The 16,338-nt window shown below is 43.1% G+C and overlaps 1 protein-coding gene across 2 annotated transcripts in view; it reads right to left on the bottom strand.

The window, feature by feature from the left end:
- Positions 1-16,338, bottom strand: part of wdr35 (WD repeat domain 35) — a 276,662-nt gene that overhangs the window by 241,940 nt on the left and 18,384 nt on the right. For both annotated transcript variants that reach the window (XM_070885100.1, XM_070885101.1), the window contains exons 3-7: positions 14,132-14,203; positions 10,808-10,900; positions 8,389-8,517; positions 7,815-7,948; positions 7,097-7,262 (exon numbers count right to left, since the gene is read on the bottom strand). In XM_070885100.1, the coding sequence (XP_070741201.1) occupies positions 7,097-7,262; positions 7,815-7,948; positions 8,389-8,517; positions 10,808-10,900; positions 14,132-14,203 (594 nt within the window). The remainder of the gene's footprint in view (positions 1-7,096; positions 7,263-7,814; positions 7,949-8,388; positions 8,518-10,807; positions 10,901-14,131; positions 14,204-16,338) is intronic.

Here is a 16,338-nt window from a genome sequence, read left to right as displayed (position 1 = left end):
CCCCTCGCTATGAAGGCCAACATGCCATTTGCTTTCTTAACCGCCTGCTGTACCTGCATGCTAACCTTCAATGACTGATGTACTATGACACCCAGGTCTCGTTGCACCTTCCCTTTTCCTAATCTGTCACCATTCAGATAATAGTCTGGCTCTCTGTTTTTACCACCAAAGTGGATAACCTCACATTTATCCACATTATACTTCATCTGCCATGCATTTGCCCACTCACCTAACCTATCCAAGTCACTCTGCAGCCTAATAGCATCCTCCGCGCAGCTCACACTACCACCCAACTTAGCGTCATCCGCAAATTTGGAGATACTGCATTTAATCCCCTCGTCTAAATCATTAATGTACAATGTAAACAGCTGGGGCCCCAGCACAGAACCTTGCGGCACCCCACTAGTCACTGCCTGCCATTCTGAAAAGTACCCGTTTACTCCTACTCTTTGCTTCCTGTCTGACAACCAGTTCTCAATCCACGTCAGCACACTACCCCCAATCCCATGTGCTTTAACTTTGCACATTAATCTCTTGTGTGGGACCTTGTCGAAAGCCTTCTGAAAGTCCAAATATACCACATCAACTGGTTCTCCTTTGTCCACTTTACTGGAAACATCCTCAAAAAATTCCAGAAGATTTGTCAAGCATGATTTCCCTTTCACAAATCCATGCTGACTTGGACCTATCATGTCACCATTTTCCAGATGCACTGCTATGACATCCTTAATAATTGATTCCATCATTTTACCCACTACTGAGGTCAGGCTGACCGGTCTATAATTCCCTGTTTTCTCTCTCCCTCCTTTTTTAAAAAGTAGGACCTCAAAAGTAGTAATCTCGGGATTGCTACTAGTGCCACGTGATAGTCAGAGTAGGAATCGCAGGATAGCGCAGATGAATACGTGGCTTGAGCAGTGGTGCAGCAGGGAGGGATTCAAATTCCTGGGGCATTGGGACCGGTTCTGGGGGAGGTGGGACCAGTACAAACCGGACGGTCTGCACCTGGGCAGGACCGGAACCAATGTCCTCGGGGGAGTGTTTGCTAGTGCTGTTGGGGAGGATTTAAACTAATATGGCAGGGGGATGGGAACCAATGCAGGGAGACAGAGGGAAACAAAAAGGAGGCAAAAGCAAAAGACAGAAAGGAGATGAGGAAAAGTGGAGGGCAGAGAAACCCAAGGCAAAGAACAAAAAGGGCCACTGTACAGCAAAATTCTAAAAGGACAAAGGGTGTTAAAAAAACAAGCCTGAAGGCTTTGTGTCTTAATGCAAGGAGTATCCGCAATAAGGTGGATGAATTAATTGTGCAAATAGATGTTAACAAATATGATGTGATTGGGATTACGGAGACGTGGCTCCAGGATGATCAGGGCTGGGAACTCAACATTCAGAGGTATTCAACATTCAGGAAGGATAGAATAAAAGGAAAAGGAGGTGGGGTAGCATTGCTGGTTAAAGAGGAGATTAATGCAATAGTTAGGAAAGACATTAGCTTGGATGATGTGGAATCTATATGGGTAGAGCTGCAGAACACCAAAGGGCAAAAAACGTTTGGAGGTCTGTACACAACTCCTACTAACAGTAATAGGGATGTTGGGAAGAGGAAGAGGAAGAAGAGGAAGAGGAAGAAGAGGAGGAAGAGCTCTGCAGGAGGCCATATCCGCTGAGGGTCTTCAGGGAGCAATTCTCTTACCTCAACTTTAGCAAGGACCAATGCACGAGACCCATTTGTTTCTCAAAAGAGGTCGTGACTGAAATCTGCCAACTGCTGCAGCCATAACTGCAACCTCAAAGCAGGGCAAGGATAAAATTAACTGTGGCTATCAAGATGACCGTGGCTCTTAACTCTTATACGTCTGGCCCTTTCCAGGCTGCTTCTGGAGATATAACCAATATCTCGCAGTTTGCAGTGTACTGCTGCATAAGGAAGAGCACTGAGGCTCTCTATACACAGAATAGTTTCATCTTATTCCCGCTTGCCAGAGACAAGCAGACAGAGCGAGTGCGAGAGTTTGCATGTACTGCAGGCTTCCCCATCATCATCATCATCATCATCATAGGCATCGAGGAAGACTTGCTTCCACAGTTAGAATGAATCCTTCGGTGATTAAACAGCCAATACGAGAGCCACAGTCCCTGCCACAGGTGGGACAGACAGTCGTTGAGGGTAATGGAGAGTGGGACAGGTTTGCTGCACGTTCTTTCCGCTGCCTGCGCTTGTTTTCTGCATGCACTCAGCGATGAGACTCGAGGCGCTTCCTCCACTTAGGGCGGTCTTTGGCCAGGGACTCCCAGGTGTCGGTGGGGATGTTGCATTTTATCAGGGAGGCTTTGAGGGTGTCCTTGTAATGTTTCCTCTGTCCATCCTAGGCTCGTTTGCCATGGAGTTCCGCTTAGAGTGCTTGCTTTGGGAGTCTCGTGTCTGGCATGCGAACAATGTGGCCTGCCCAGCGGAGCTGATCTCATGTGTGGTCAGTGCTTCAATGCTGGGGATGCAGGCTTCCCCAGGATGCCACTGACTGCATACACAATGACAGCCATGCTGCCACAAGGAACATTATAGAGCACAAAGACGTCCTTAAGCAACGCTTCCACTGCCTGGACCGCTCAGCCTCAGCGAAGCCCCTTCCCATGGTGGCCATCACTGTCTCCACCGTGGGAGTTAAAGCATGCAGACACACTTGTCCTCCTCCAGTTCTTTCCTTCTATCTCCTGTTAAGCACCACCTTCTCCTGCAAGAAAGAGGAAAATGTGTCAGTGAGTGTCCTGCAATATGTTTGGGTGATGTGGCGGTCATGGTTGAATAGCTGCCAGAGTGTGCGAGTTGTGAGTTGTAGGTACAAGCCTTGCAGCAGCGCTAAGTGTGTGAGGGAGAGGTAAAGCATATGAATTGAAGGGTTGAGTACTGATTGATAGAGATTGTTGGTAGGTGGGTGATGGGAGTGTAGTGAATTGAGCAGTCGGTGAGGCTAGTGGTGGAGCTTGTAGGATATGCCATTTAACGATTGAATTCACTCATCTTGATAACTCAGATCATTAAACTTCTGCTGGCACTGCATCCATGTTCTTGGAGTAACACTCCTGGTATTGACCTCTGCCACTACTTCTTCCAACTTCCCCCTGAGCATATGGCTGGAGGCCTCCCCCCACTCCCCCCCATCCCCCCAGCGGATACAGGATGTCTCTCCATGTCTTACATCAAGGCCTCCAGTGCATTGTCAGAAAACCTTGATGCTCACTCTCTCGCATGTTCAGCCACTCCTCAAAGATGGCGTGTGTTATATATGTAAACATTGTAACTGTGTAAGACTTGCCACCAGAGGGCGCAACTTTTGGAGGCCCAAGGGTCACCTGCACACCTCGTGCAAGGGAGTATAAAAGGTTGTCTGCTTAGGCACTCTAGAGTTGTATTAAAGAGACAAAGGTCACATCAGTTTTAGCTCACAGTACTCAGTCTTGTGGAGTTCTTCCATACTTAACAATTGGCGACGAGTAGCAGATTACGAATTTTCACACAGTCATGGCTGCCGTTGGTATTTTAGAGAGATTTGTAGAGGGTGCTGTTTGGGAAGCCTTCATTGAGCGGCTCGACCAGTACTTCGTGGCCAACGAGCTGGATGGGGATGATAAAGCGATCAAGCGCAGGGCGATTCTCCTCACCGTGTGTGGGTCCACAATATACGGCCTCAAGAATCTGCTTGCACCAGAGAAAACATATACAGAGCTGTGTAACCTGGTTCAGAACCACCTCAAGCCGAAGGAGAGCATCTTAATGGCCAGGTATCGCCTCTACACGCACCGCCGCTCTGAGGGCCAGGACGCGGCGAGTTATGTCACTGACCTGAGATGCCTTGCGGGAATGTGCGAATTTGCTGGATTTTTGGGGGAAATGCTGCAGGACTTTTTTGTGCTTGGCATCGGCCACGAGGTCATTCTTTGCAAGCTGCTGTCCGCCGAATCCCTAGACCTAAGCAAGGCCATCACGATAGCCCAGGCATTCATATCCACGAGCAATAATCCCAGACAGATATCGTCCCAACATCGAAGCTCATCGGCAAGTACTGTGCATAAAATAACGTCGCTAGCAGGCAGAACTGCATATGGCAGAGCCGACACGTCTGCAACCGCAAGACCTAGGATGACTGAGTCCGCCATCGGGCGTGAATGCAAATCTATTAGCACCTTGTTGGCGCTGCAGGGGTAATCAGCGAGCCCATCAATGTCGATTCAAGCACTACATGTGCAAAGGCTGAGAAACAATGGGGCACCTCCAGCGATTAAAGGCAGAACAAACAAGAGAGGCAACTCAACCCGAGGAAGAAGTGTATGGGGTACACACCTTCACCACCAAGAGCCCTCCTATCATGCTGAAAGTCAAACTGAACGGTATTCCGGTATCAATGAAGTTGGGCACGGGGGCGAGTCAGTCAATTATGAGTCAGAAAGCTTTTGAGAAATTGTGAAGCAACAAGGCACAAAGGCCCAAACTGAGCCTGATTCAGACAAGGCTGAGCACCTACACCAAAGAGCTCATACCAGTCATTGGCGGTGCGGCAGTTAAGGTATCGTACGATGGAGCGGTGCATGATTTATCACTGTGGACTGTACCAGGCGATGGCCCAATGCTATTCGGCAGAAGCTAGCTAGGAAAGATTCGATGGAACTGGGACGACATCAAAGCACCATCTTCAGTGGATGATGCCTCGTGCGCCCAAGTCATGAGCAAGTTTCTGTCACTATTCAAACCAGGCATCGGCAACTTCACAGGCGCCAAGGTGCAAATCCATCTAGTCCCCGATGCAAGGCCCGTTCATCACAAGGCTCGAGCGGTTTCATATATGACGAGGGAGAAAGTAGAGATCGAACTGGACAGACTCCAATGAGAGGGAATCATATAGTCAGTCGAGTTCAACGAGTGGGCCAGTCCGATTATTCCAGTGTTGAAAAGCGATGGCACAGTCAGAATCTGCAGAGACTACAAGGTAACAATCAAACGAGTCCCGTTACAAGACCAGTACCCGCTACCCAAGGCGGATGACCTGTTCGCAACGTTGGAGGGGGCGGGCGGGGGGGAAAGTCGTTCACCAACCTCTGCCTACATGACACAGGAGCTGGCTGAATCTTCGAAAAGATTGAAGTGCATCAACATGCACAAAGGACTGTTTATACACCACAGGTACTCTTTTGGGATTCATTCGGCTGCAGCCATCTTCCAGAGCAACATGGAGAGTCTGCTGAAATCGGTTCTGTGCACCGTTATGTTTCAAGACGACATCCTGATCACCAGTCATGACACCACCGAACACCTGCACAACGTGGAAGAGGTTCCAGGTCGACTAGACAGACTGGGACTCGGGCTAAAACACTCCAAGTGTGTTTTCCTGGCGCCAGAGGTCGAATTTTTGGGGAGAAAGATTGCAGCAGACGGCATCAGACCCACGGACTCAAAGACAGAGGACATCAAGAACGCACCCAGACCACAGAATGTGATGGAGCTGCATTAGTTTCTGGGACTCCAACTATTTTGGTAATTTTCTACCCGGGTTACGCACTTTGCTGGAACCGTTGCACATGTTGTTACGTAAGGGTGACGACTGGGTTTGGGGTTAATTTCAAGAGACAGCCTTTGAGAAGGCCGGAAACCTACTTTGTTCTAAAAAGTTACTTGTACTGTTTGACCTGTGTAAACGATTAGTGCTAGCATTTGATGCATCTTCGTGCGGGGTCGGCTGTGTGTTACAGCAAACCAATGTATCGGGCAGACTTCAACCAGTTGCATACACGTCTAGAAGTCTGTCTTAAGGCTGAAAGAGCCTACAGTATGGTCGAGAAAGAGGCGTTAGCATGTGTATATGGGGTTAAGAAAATGCACGTTATTATTTAAATGGAGAAAGATTGCAAAGTGCTGCAATACAGCAGGACCTGGGGGTACTTGTGCATGAAACACAAAAGGATAGAATGCAGGTACAGCAAGTGATCAGGAAGGTCAATGGAATCTTGGCCTTTATTGTAAACGGGATGAAGTATAAAAGCAGGGAAGTCTTGTTACAGCTGTACAGGGTATTGGTGAGGCCACACCTGGAATACTATGTGCAGTTTTGGTTTCCATATTTATGAAAGAATATACTTGCTGTGGAGGCAGTTCAGAGAAGGTTCACTAGGTTGATCCCGGGGATGAGTGGGTTAACTTTTATGAGGAAAAGTTGAGTAGGTTGGGCCTCTACTCACTGGAATTCAGAAGAATGAAAGGGGATCTTATAGAAACATGTAAGATTATGAGGGGGCTTTACAAAGTGGATGCAGAGAGGATGTTTCCACTAGTAAGAGAGATTAGAACGAGAGGGCATGATCTTTGGATAAGGGGCCGCCCATTTAGAACTGAGATGAGGAGAAATGTTTTCTCTCAGAGGGTTGGTTGTGAATCTGTAGAATTTGCTGCCTCAGAGAGCTGTGGAAGCTGGGACATTAAATAAATTTAAGACAGAAATAGACAGTTTCTTAAACGATAAAGGGATAAGGGGTTATGGGGAGTGGGCAGGGAAGTAGAGCTGAGTCTATGATCAGATCAGCCATGATCTTATTGAATGACGGAGTAGGCTCGAGGCACCTTATGGCCTACACCTGCTCCTATTTCTTATGTTCTTATCACAGCACAGATTAATTTAAAATAGAACGCCCATCACTTCTTGCAGTCACAATCCACCACCCTTTTAAGAGGTGTAGGCTATCTTTTAGTTGAGGTAGCCACTCGTGATATCGAGCCTCTTGCCGGTACGTGTAGTCAATGAACAGCGCAGGTAGGATTGGCTGCACACAACAATCATTTAAAACAGCGGGCATCACGAATTTAATGTGCTGACTACATAGCGATGAACAGGCGCATGACGTGATCTTCACTCCCGTTTTCAGGGTTATCCAATATAACCTCCTGTATGTCTAATCCAGTTTAAAGTCTACCTCCTGCTGGTCAATGGAAGAGAGGTATTGACAATATTCATGAGAGGTTCGGAACACATTTCCCTCGTCTCAGATATTGGTGTGTAATAATAAAAATCCTTAAACTACCACAAATTTATATAATGACAATACTCACTCTCATCATGCTCATGACGCATTATTTGACAACGACCATTGTCTAAGCAGATAGCTAGGCAGGGACAGTCTGGTTCAACATAGCCTTCTGTTCCAGAATACCAGTGGATACCAACAATGCTGACTGCACCAGTTACACTAGCAAGACACTGCAGCACCAGCTTCACCTAGAAAGAAAAAACAAAGATATAATGAATACATACAAAATTAGATTACAGACAAGCATGAGGAAAGGCTCAAGTTAATCACAATATCAAAAAGCTCTTAAACTTTGATTACAGTATGAAAATGAAATTGAAATACATTTTGCAGTTATACATACTTATATCTGTATACAATTCTCTTTAACAAAATGTTCCTTTCAATTAACTAAATATAGGTAGATAATGTATTCGGTAGCTGAACTAGAAATTAATTAAAACATTTTAATTCTTCCTTAAGAGACCATCGTAAATGATAATTTTCAGACGTGTACTCTTTTCCTTCATTCTTCTCTAAGTACATACAAGAGTATTAACCCTACTTAAAAGTACTTTGTACACCTGCAAATCTGAGACAACTTTGAATGGTCCCAAATCATCACAACTAATTAAAAATTGCATTATCGTATATATCATACTTAGAGTTCAGTCTCGATGAAAATGCAAATAGATCAAGAAGTTCTAAAAAAAATGACAAGAAAATTCAATAATTCGAGATAAAAAAAACAGTAAACCTACAATAAAATTTCCTTGGCTGTCATATATATGTATTTCTCCATTAGCCATGCCAAATATAAGAATCTTGCTATCTGGTGACCAGGCGACTTGACTCAATTGGAGGCCCTTCAATTCTTTGCCCCAAATGCGGTTACCTGACAAAATACAGAAAACATGAGACTATTAAGAAAAAGTTAACCATCAAGAAGTCAGTCTTAAGTGGCAGTTAGCAATGAATTTTATGCCTACCAGAAACACAGTAGTTGCAAAAATGTTAACTTCTATATAACCTATATTAAATAAATTAATGTCTATTCACATTTCTATGTTTTGGAACATGGGTCTCCTATTTATGTATTTACTTATTAATTTATTGATTTAAGATAGGTTATTATATACAAGTTAACATGCATTATAATTTAAATTGACATTTCAGCAAATTAATTTAATGACAGCATAAATATTTAGAGTACTTTTATACCGGAATTGTGGAGGGAATTTTTTTTTTTTAATTGCATAATCCATAAAAAAATTATAGATAGATGAATGTCAAAATCCAATTCACATTACAATTCTTCATTCTGAAATACATTACCGTCCACTGAACCCACAATAACAGCACCATCTTCATACACAATGCAGATTTTCTGTCCATCAACATTCCAACTCATACTGCGAACAACAGATTTGTTCCTATTGTTGATCATTTCCTCATACCAAGAACCTGTAAATCAATTCACAAGCATTGAGTCCAATGGGGAAAAAAAACTAATGAAAAAAATTATCAACAGTTTCCAATCTTGTTTAAGGAACAACTGTAAAACCGCTGCAGTGAGCACCTTCAATTATAATTTGCCTTTTAAACATCATTTTCCAATGCATAGATACAATTATTCCACAACTGCAGAGTTCTAAAATCCCAATTAGACTTTTCCTCATGGTCACATTTTCTCTAATTTTGTGTTCCTTATACACACAAGGACCAAAATAAAAGTATATTATCTATTTATAATTTACATTCACTTTATTTCCCACGCTGGTTTTATTTCTGATTTTCACCTCGTAGTTTTGGTGCTTTTTTAATGTTTCTTCCTGTTACAACTTTTTGTTATAAGATTATGAGGTGGCTTGAGAAGGTGGATGCAGAGAGGAGGTTTCCACTGATGGGGGAAGACTAGATCTAGAGGGCATGATCTTAGAATAAGGGGCCGCCCATTTAAAACAGAGATGAGGAGAAATTTCTTCTCTCGGAGGGTTGTAAGTCTGTGGAATTCGCTGTCTCAGAGAGCTGTGGAAGCTGGGACATTGAATAAATTTAAGACAGAAATCGACAGTTTTTTTAAACGATAAGGGGATAAGGGGTTATGGGGAGCAGGCAGGGAAGTGAAGCTGAGTCCATGATCATATCAGCTATAATCGTATTGAATGGCGGAGCAGGCTCGAGGGGCCGTATGGCCTACTCCTGTTCCTATTTCTTATGTTCTTATTAACTGCAATAAGAGAGTGTGCTTCCAACTATCTCTCCCTGATTGGTGCTCCTTCCAGTTCCCTGTGTCCTATGCCTCTGGTACATAGAGGAATGAAAGATGATATGAATTAATAATCCTCTGGTTAGAATTACTTAACCTCTCTTGCAATACAGAAATTCTCTTATTTTTAATTAGTCCTATCCAGAACAAAAGAGCACATTCCATGTAGGCTGGTAAACTCTGGCTCGGAGCGTCAAAATGAACTTTACTCTCATATGCATGTTAGAAGTTAGAGTGAAATGAATCGAAGGAGCAAGTTTGGCACAGAGTTTAAACTATACCTGCCCTCCAGCCAATAGGAAAGGAGAGGAAAGGTCACCAAGTTCCTGGTGCCAAGAACCAAGCGACAACAAGAGTTTGATGTTTTACTGAACACAAGAAATTCTATAGATGAGGAAATACCCGGAGGTCCTTGCTTTCCTTGGAGGTGAAAATTAAACTTTCACCAACAGTTACCAAAAGGGTACGCAATGTGCCTCCAGGATTTAAGGTAGCTACAAGGACATGTGCAAGATCTGTCTGAGAACAACTGCCCTATTAGGGAAGTGTCTTGCGTTACCCAGGGCCTCCTTTCAGATACACAGCTCAGTTTGGCGACTCAGCAACATTTAACTTGAGCCGGTATCCTATCAATTTATACCACATACAAGTTCCCAATAAGTAACTTCACTTTGAACAACAAAACACTACATTCTGTGGTTTATCTCCGACACCATACTTTAACTTATAATGATAATTCTCCGGCATGTGCACGACACCCGGGATGTGCAGCGCTGCAGGACTCTCAGCGTTTCTCCCTGCCGCCCAACTTGGTGAGGCCTCACCTGGAATATTGTGTTCAGTTTTGGTCTCCTAATCTGAGAAAGGACATTCTTGTTATTGAGGGAGTGCAGCGAAGGTTCACCAGACTGATTCCCGGGATGGCTGGACTGACATATGAGGAGAGACTGGATCGACTGGGCCTGTATTCACTGGAGTTTAGAAGAAATGAGAGGGGATCTCATAAAAACATATAAAATTCTGACGGGCCTGGACAGGTTAGACGCAGGAAGAATGTTCCCGATGTTGGGGAAGTCCAGAACCAGGGGTCACAGTCTAAGGATAAGGGGTAAGCCATTTAGGACTGAGATAAGGAGAAACTTCTTCACTCAGAGAGTTGTTAACCTATGGAATTCCCTGCCGCAGAGAGTTGTTGATGCCAGTTCATTGGATATATTGAAGAGGGAGTTAGATATGGCCCTTATGGCTAAAGGGATCAAGGGGTATGGAGAGAAAGCAGGAAAGGGGTACTGAGGTGAATGATCAGCCTTGATCTTATTGAATGGTGGTGCAGGCTCGAAGGGCCGAATGGCCTACTCCTGCACATATTTTCTATGTTTCTATCACCTTCTATGAAAATCAGTTAAGCAAATTGTAAAGCTGTCTAATAAGCATTTTATTCAAATCAGTCAATTTTGCTGTATACCACTCGAAAGGTTAACTGACCTTTATACAGCATCCAAACAATAATGAGACCATTCTGGTCACTAGTTGTCAACTTCTGGTACTGCTCATTCCAAGTCACCACCTGTACAGCACCTGATCAAACATAGTCTAATTAGTATAACTGTCCAATTGAAAATAATTTTCAATCTAGATTCTTTATTACTCATGTCAAAAGTAATTTTTAATTCATATCAAACTAAACTTTTTCAAAAACTGTTCAAATTATTAATTCGACATGGCACATAGAAATGAGAGACACAAATAGGCTGGAAGAAAGTGAATGCTTTTATTTATTTTTTTTAAAAAGTGAAATGGCGAAATAGTTAGGAAATATTAAGAGTTATACACAAAAGAATGCTATACAAAGTAAAAGTAAATATTTTGACATTGGGGAACTATGCAGGGGGATAATGTGCTTAACCAGGGATTGAGAAGACTACCTGGTCTTCTGCTCTGCCTGTTTACTGGATTATTTGGAAGCATGAGAAGAGAAATAACTGGGCCCAAGTTTCGGGTGGAGTTGCTCCTATTTTTTTGGAACAGCTAGTTTAGTTTGGAGTATCTTAGAAATCGCAATTCTCGGCATTTAGTTTGCTCCAGTTCTAGTGAGTTAGTTTAGTTTTTTTTTCCCAAACGGGGGCGTTACCAGCCATTTATGCCTGTTTTGCAAGTTTAGGCACCGAGAAGTTACTCCAAACTAACAGAATGGAGTAAGTGTCGACTTTTGTATGCTCAGAAAAACCTTGCATACACTTTGGAATTAGACGCAGGTAGCCAGAGATGGGGGGGTGGGGGAGGGAAGTTAGAGGGAAGTTAAGGGATTTTCCAAAGCATTAAACACTTCACTTTTAAAAATAAAGAACCATCATCAATAATAAATGATAAATAAATCAATAAATAAAAAATAAAAAGTTCCTACCTCACCTACCTGTTCGGGAGCACCGGGAGCCCGGTCAGGGCTAGGGGCTGTGTGCTGCAGGCTGGAAATCGGCACTCTGCCCGCTTCAGAAGCCCATTCGGCCAGGGCTCGGGTCAGCGTGCTTCGGGCCCCTCCCACACAGCCAGCAAAACATGCACACAGAATCTGTGGGCTAGGATCTACTGCGCATGCGTACAGCTGCCGGCACACTTTTTGGCCCAAGGCCGTAGCTCTTCCCCCCGCCCCCTATTGTGCCGCGTCGCGCTGACTGTTGAACAGACCTGCTGCACTTGGAGAATCGCGAGGTAAGTTTTTGGCACGCTTTTCATTCCACAAAATAGACGGGTCTCTCAATGGTGCACCGTTCTAGCGGATATCAGAAACTTGAGCCCATTGTGTGTAGTTTGATTGGAACTTTACTCCACGTTTTATCACACTAAAGCTATACATATGGGGTAGCATACCATCCTACGGTTATATTATTTAACATTTATTTTCTAGATTGCATCTCCAATTTGGGCCAAAAAAATTATTCAGTAAAAAAAAAAATCAGGAAGTAAAGTTAAGTCACCTCTAAATGTTGCACCACTCATGTAGGTGAATCAGATTAACAAAGTAGTGACTAAGCTACTATACTATCCATAGTAGTCACAAGTTGTCATGACGCCAATGGATGGTTCTAATAATATGGTTCTAATAACAGAGACAAATTCAAAATACATCCAAAGAGGTCGGTTACCACATTTGTTTACCAAGATGACAAGTAGGAGCCAGACATTTCCTTATGGGGGTGGGGAGAAATTAAACAGTTAGTGAAAGAAAAAAGTTGGGGGAAACCCAGGCTAGTGTTGCATATCTCCGAACAATCAGTCCAAACTGCTTTGGTAGAAACCAGAGAATGGCACCCACTCTGTTGACAGTGAACTGATGCACACAAGCTTAAAAATAAAGGAGAAAATAAAAAGGGTTTAAAAACAAATACTCCGCTACAGAAAAAAAATACTAGTTTCTGAGTGCATAGAGGATTTAGAATGAGGAAGTCCTGAGACACGATTTATATCTCACAAATAGGCTCACCTGATAATTCAGTTTACAAAGTCGTAAGTGAATTAAGATCAGTGCCTCAAGTAAGCTATGGATTGTTCTCACAAATTTTCACCATTTAATCTGTTCACCCACCAAACATTAGGTACAGGTACAATGTCCGAAATCCATAATCCTTGGGACTGAGTCCATTCCGGTTTTTGAGTTTTTCCGTATTCCAGACAAGAAAATCAATAGTCTAAAATCCGGAATCCTCGACCGAATCAGTCCCGGGTTTTGAGCGTCAAGGTCTGAAATCCACAAAACCCAAAATCCGGCATGGATTTGGTCAAGGATTCTAGATTTCCGACTTGATTTTCTGGTCTGAAATCCAGAATCCTTGACCGAATTGGGGTTTTCGGACAATAATTCCAAATTCGGGACAATTCCATCAGCTATGCGCAAAATGTTCGGTTTTCGGACAATTCTAGTTTTCGGGGTTCTGGATTTGGGACGTTGCACCTGTAGTAAGTTATTAATATGAACATTTAGGTAAATTATGTATGATTTGCAGCATGATTAGAAGGATGTCGCTACCCTCACAGTGCCATTTGTTCCCGGTCATCACGACAGATTGCATCATCTACACAGCTCTAATTTTCATCACTGTAATGGTGTTGAGTATATTACATAATAAAGAACCGGTTAAAATTTACTTCGGAACAGGTGAAACATCCTGAATCCAGGACTCCGAAAACCGGAATTGTCCGAAAAACAGACATTTTGCGCATAGCTGATGGAGTCATCCGGAATTATTGTCCAAAAAAACAGACATGTTGCGCATCCCAAATGGAGTCATCCGGAATTATTGTCCGAAAACCGGACATTTTTGAGGCGGCCAACAGCGGCATGGGTCAGTTTAGTAGGAGGAATAAGGAGGCTACTTGCCGGTAAAAAGTGCAGCGACGGGGGGCCATGGGAATCGGCGGGCTTGCGAGGAGCGGCATGAATCGGTGAGCAGCAAGGTCTGAAATCCAGCAAAACCCGAAATCCGGCAGGGATTCGGTCGAGGATTCCTAATTTCAGACTATTGATTTTCTTGTCTGAAATACGGAAAAATCCAAAAACCGACATGGATTCCATCCTGAGGATTCCGGATGTTGTACCTGTACAGGCAAATCAATAAATTCTGCTTATAGATTCTAACTGCTAGACAAACAATTTAGTAGCAGCAACTGATTCAGTTTTCATCATCATCACCATCATCATCGACAGTCCCTGGATCTTTTATTTAGCGGCCAACAGCTAAGAACTACAATAGCCACTCTAGCCACAGTTGTATTCCTCTTTGACCAGATATGCAAAATAAAAATAAAACTTACCACTGTGTCCTTCCAGTGTCTGATTCATGGAAAGGTTGCTGGGTGCTGCCAATCCCTTTAATCTTGTATCATCTACAGAAATTCACAATGGCCAAATTAGAACCTAAACCTAAATGCCATTTCATAGTAGTGTTTATTGTTGCTTTAAATACAGATATAAAATGGAAATTGAGTTAAACTAAAAGTAATGTACTGTATCAGGTACGCTTAAGAAAGAACTTAAGAGGAGGCCAAAAGGCTCAATAGTTCCCTAACCCAAATTTCTCTCTACCTCTCCTAAAGACAGTGGCCTGTAATTTCCTCTGTGGGTGCAGACCGGAGGTTAGATCTGAAAATGTGCCCATTCCCAGGCTTATTCTCCCAATGTCAAGTTAAACTCAAATTTCCTGTGAATACAATGTTATATATATATATATTATATTATATTATATTATATGAAGCTGGACAGGTGGAAGGGAGAGCATTTTGGTGGTAAAGAAAGATTTGCGTTTATATAGCACCTTTCACATCCACCAGATGTCTCAAAGTGCTTTACACCCAATGAAGTACTTTTGGAGTGTAGTCAACACAGGAAATGTGGCAGCCAATTTGCGCACAGCAAGTTCCCGCAAACAGCAATGTGATAATAGACTGATAATCTGTTTTTGTTATGTTGATGGAGGGATAAATAATGGCCAGGACACTGGGGATAACTCCCCTATTCTTCTTCAAAATAGTGCCATGGGATATTTTACATCCACCTGAGAGGGCAGATGAGGCCTCGGTTTAACATTTCATCTGAAAAACGACATCTTCGACAGTGCAGAACTCCTTCAGCACTGCACTGTCAGCCAAAATTTTTATGCTCAAGTCCCTGAAGTACGATTTGAACCTACAACCTTCTGACGCAACAGCAAGAGGGCTACCCACTGAGCCACAGCTGACACTTCTAACACTAGTGATCATCATTCAGTTAGATTTAGCATCGTTATGGAAAAGGACAAAGATAGACCTGGAGTAAAAGTTCTCAATTGGGGAAAGGCCAATTTTACTAAGCCGAGATAGCAAAAGTGGACTGGGAAACAGATTCTTGAAATCAGTGTCAGAGCAGTGGGAGACATTCAAGGAGGAGACAGTGAGGGTTCAGAGCAAATATGTTCCCACAAAGAAAAAGGGTGGGACTCCCAAATCTAGAGACCCCTGGATGTCAAGGGACATACAGGGTAGGATAAGGCAAAAAAGTAAGCTTGTCAAATACCAAGAGCTAAATACTGCAGAAAGCCGAGAGGAGTATAGAAAGTGCAGGGGTGAAATTAAAAAGAAAATTAGGAAATCAAAGAGGACAAGTAAAATCAAGGAAAACCCAAAGATGTTTTATCAATACATAAACAGCAAGAGGATAACTAAAGAAAGAGTAGGGCCTATTAGAGACCAAAAAGGTAAGCTGTGTGTAGAGGCGGAAAACGTAGCTTTGGCTCTTAATGAATACTTTGCGCCTATCTTCACAAAGAGAGGGAGGATACAAACATTGTAGTTAAGGAAGAGAAGGGTGAAATATTAGATCAGATAAACAGTGAGAGGGAATATATTAAGAGGTTTAACATCTTTGAAAGTATATAAATCGCCTGGGCCAGTGAAATGTATCCCAGGTTGTTAAGAGATGCAAGGGAAGAAATAGCAGAGGCGTTGACCATCATTTTCCAATTCTCCCTAGCTACAGGTGTGGTACCGGAGGACTGGAGGACTGCTAATGTTGCACCGTTGTTTAAAAAGGGAGAAAAGGATAGACCGAGAAAGTACAAACCAGTCAGCCTAACCTCGGTGGTGGGCAAATTATTGTAAAAAAATTCTGAGGGATTTAATCATTTAGAAAGACATGGATCAATTAAGGACAGTGAGCATGGATTTGTTAAGGGAAGTTCATGTCTGACTAACTTGATTGAATTTTTTGAGGAAATAACAAGGAGGATCGATGAAGGTAGTGCATTTCATGTAGTCTACATGGATTTTAGCAAGGCTTTTGACAAGGTCCCACATGGCAAATTGGTCAAAAAAGTTAAAGCCCATGGGATCCAAGGGAAAGTGGCAAGTTTGATCCAAAATTGGTTCAGTGGCAGGTAGCAAAGTGTAATGGTCGACGGGTGTTTTTGTGACTGAAAGGCTGTTTGAAGTGGGGTTCCGCAGGGCTCAGTACTAGGTCCCTTGCTTTTTGTGGTATACATCAATGA

Source organism: Pristiophorus japonicus, chromosome 7, assembly GCF_044704955.1.
Source record: "Pristiophorus japonicus isolate sPriJap1 chromosome 7, sPriJap1.hap1, whole genome shotgun sequence".
In the NCBI taxonomy this organism is placed as follows: domain Eukaryota; kingdom Metazoa; phylum Chordata; class Chondrichthyes; family Pristiophoridae; genus Pristiophorus; species Pristiophorus japonicus.
The sequence above is the reverse complement of the archived record's forward strand: the minus strand, read 5'-3'. Positions and strand labels throughout refer to the sequence as shown.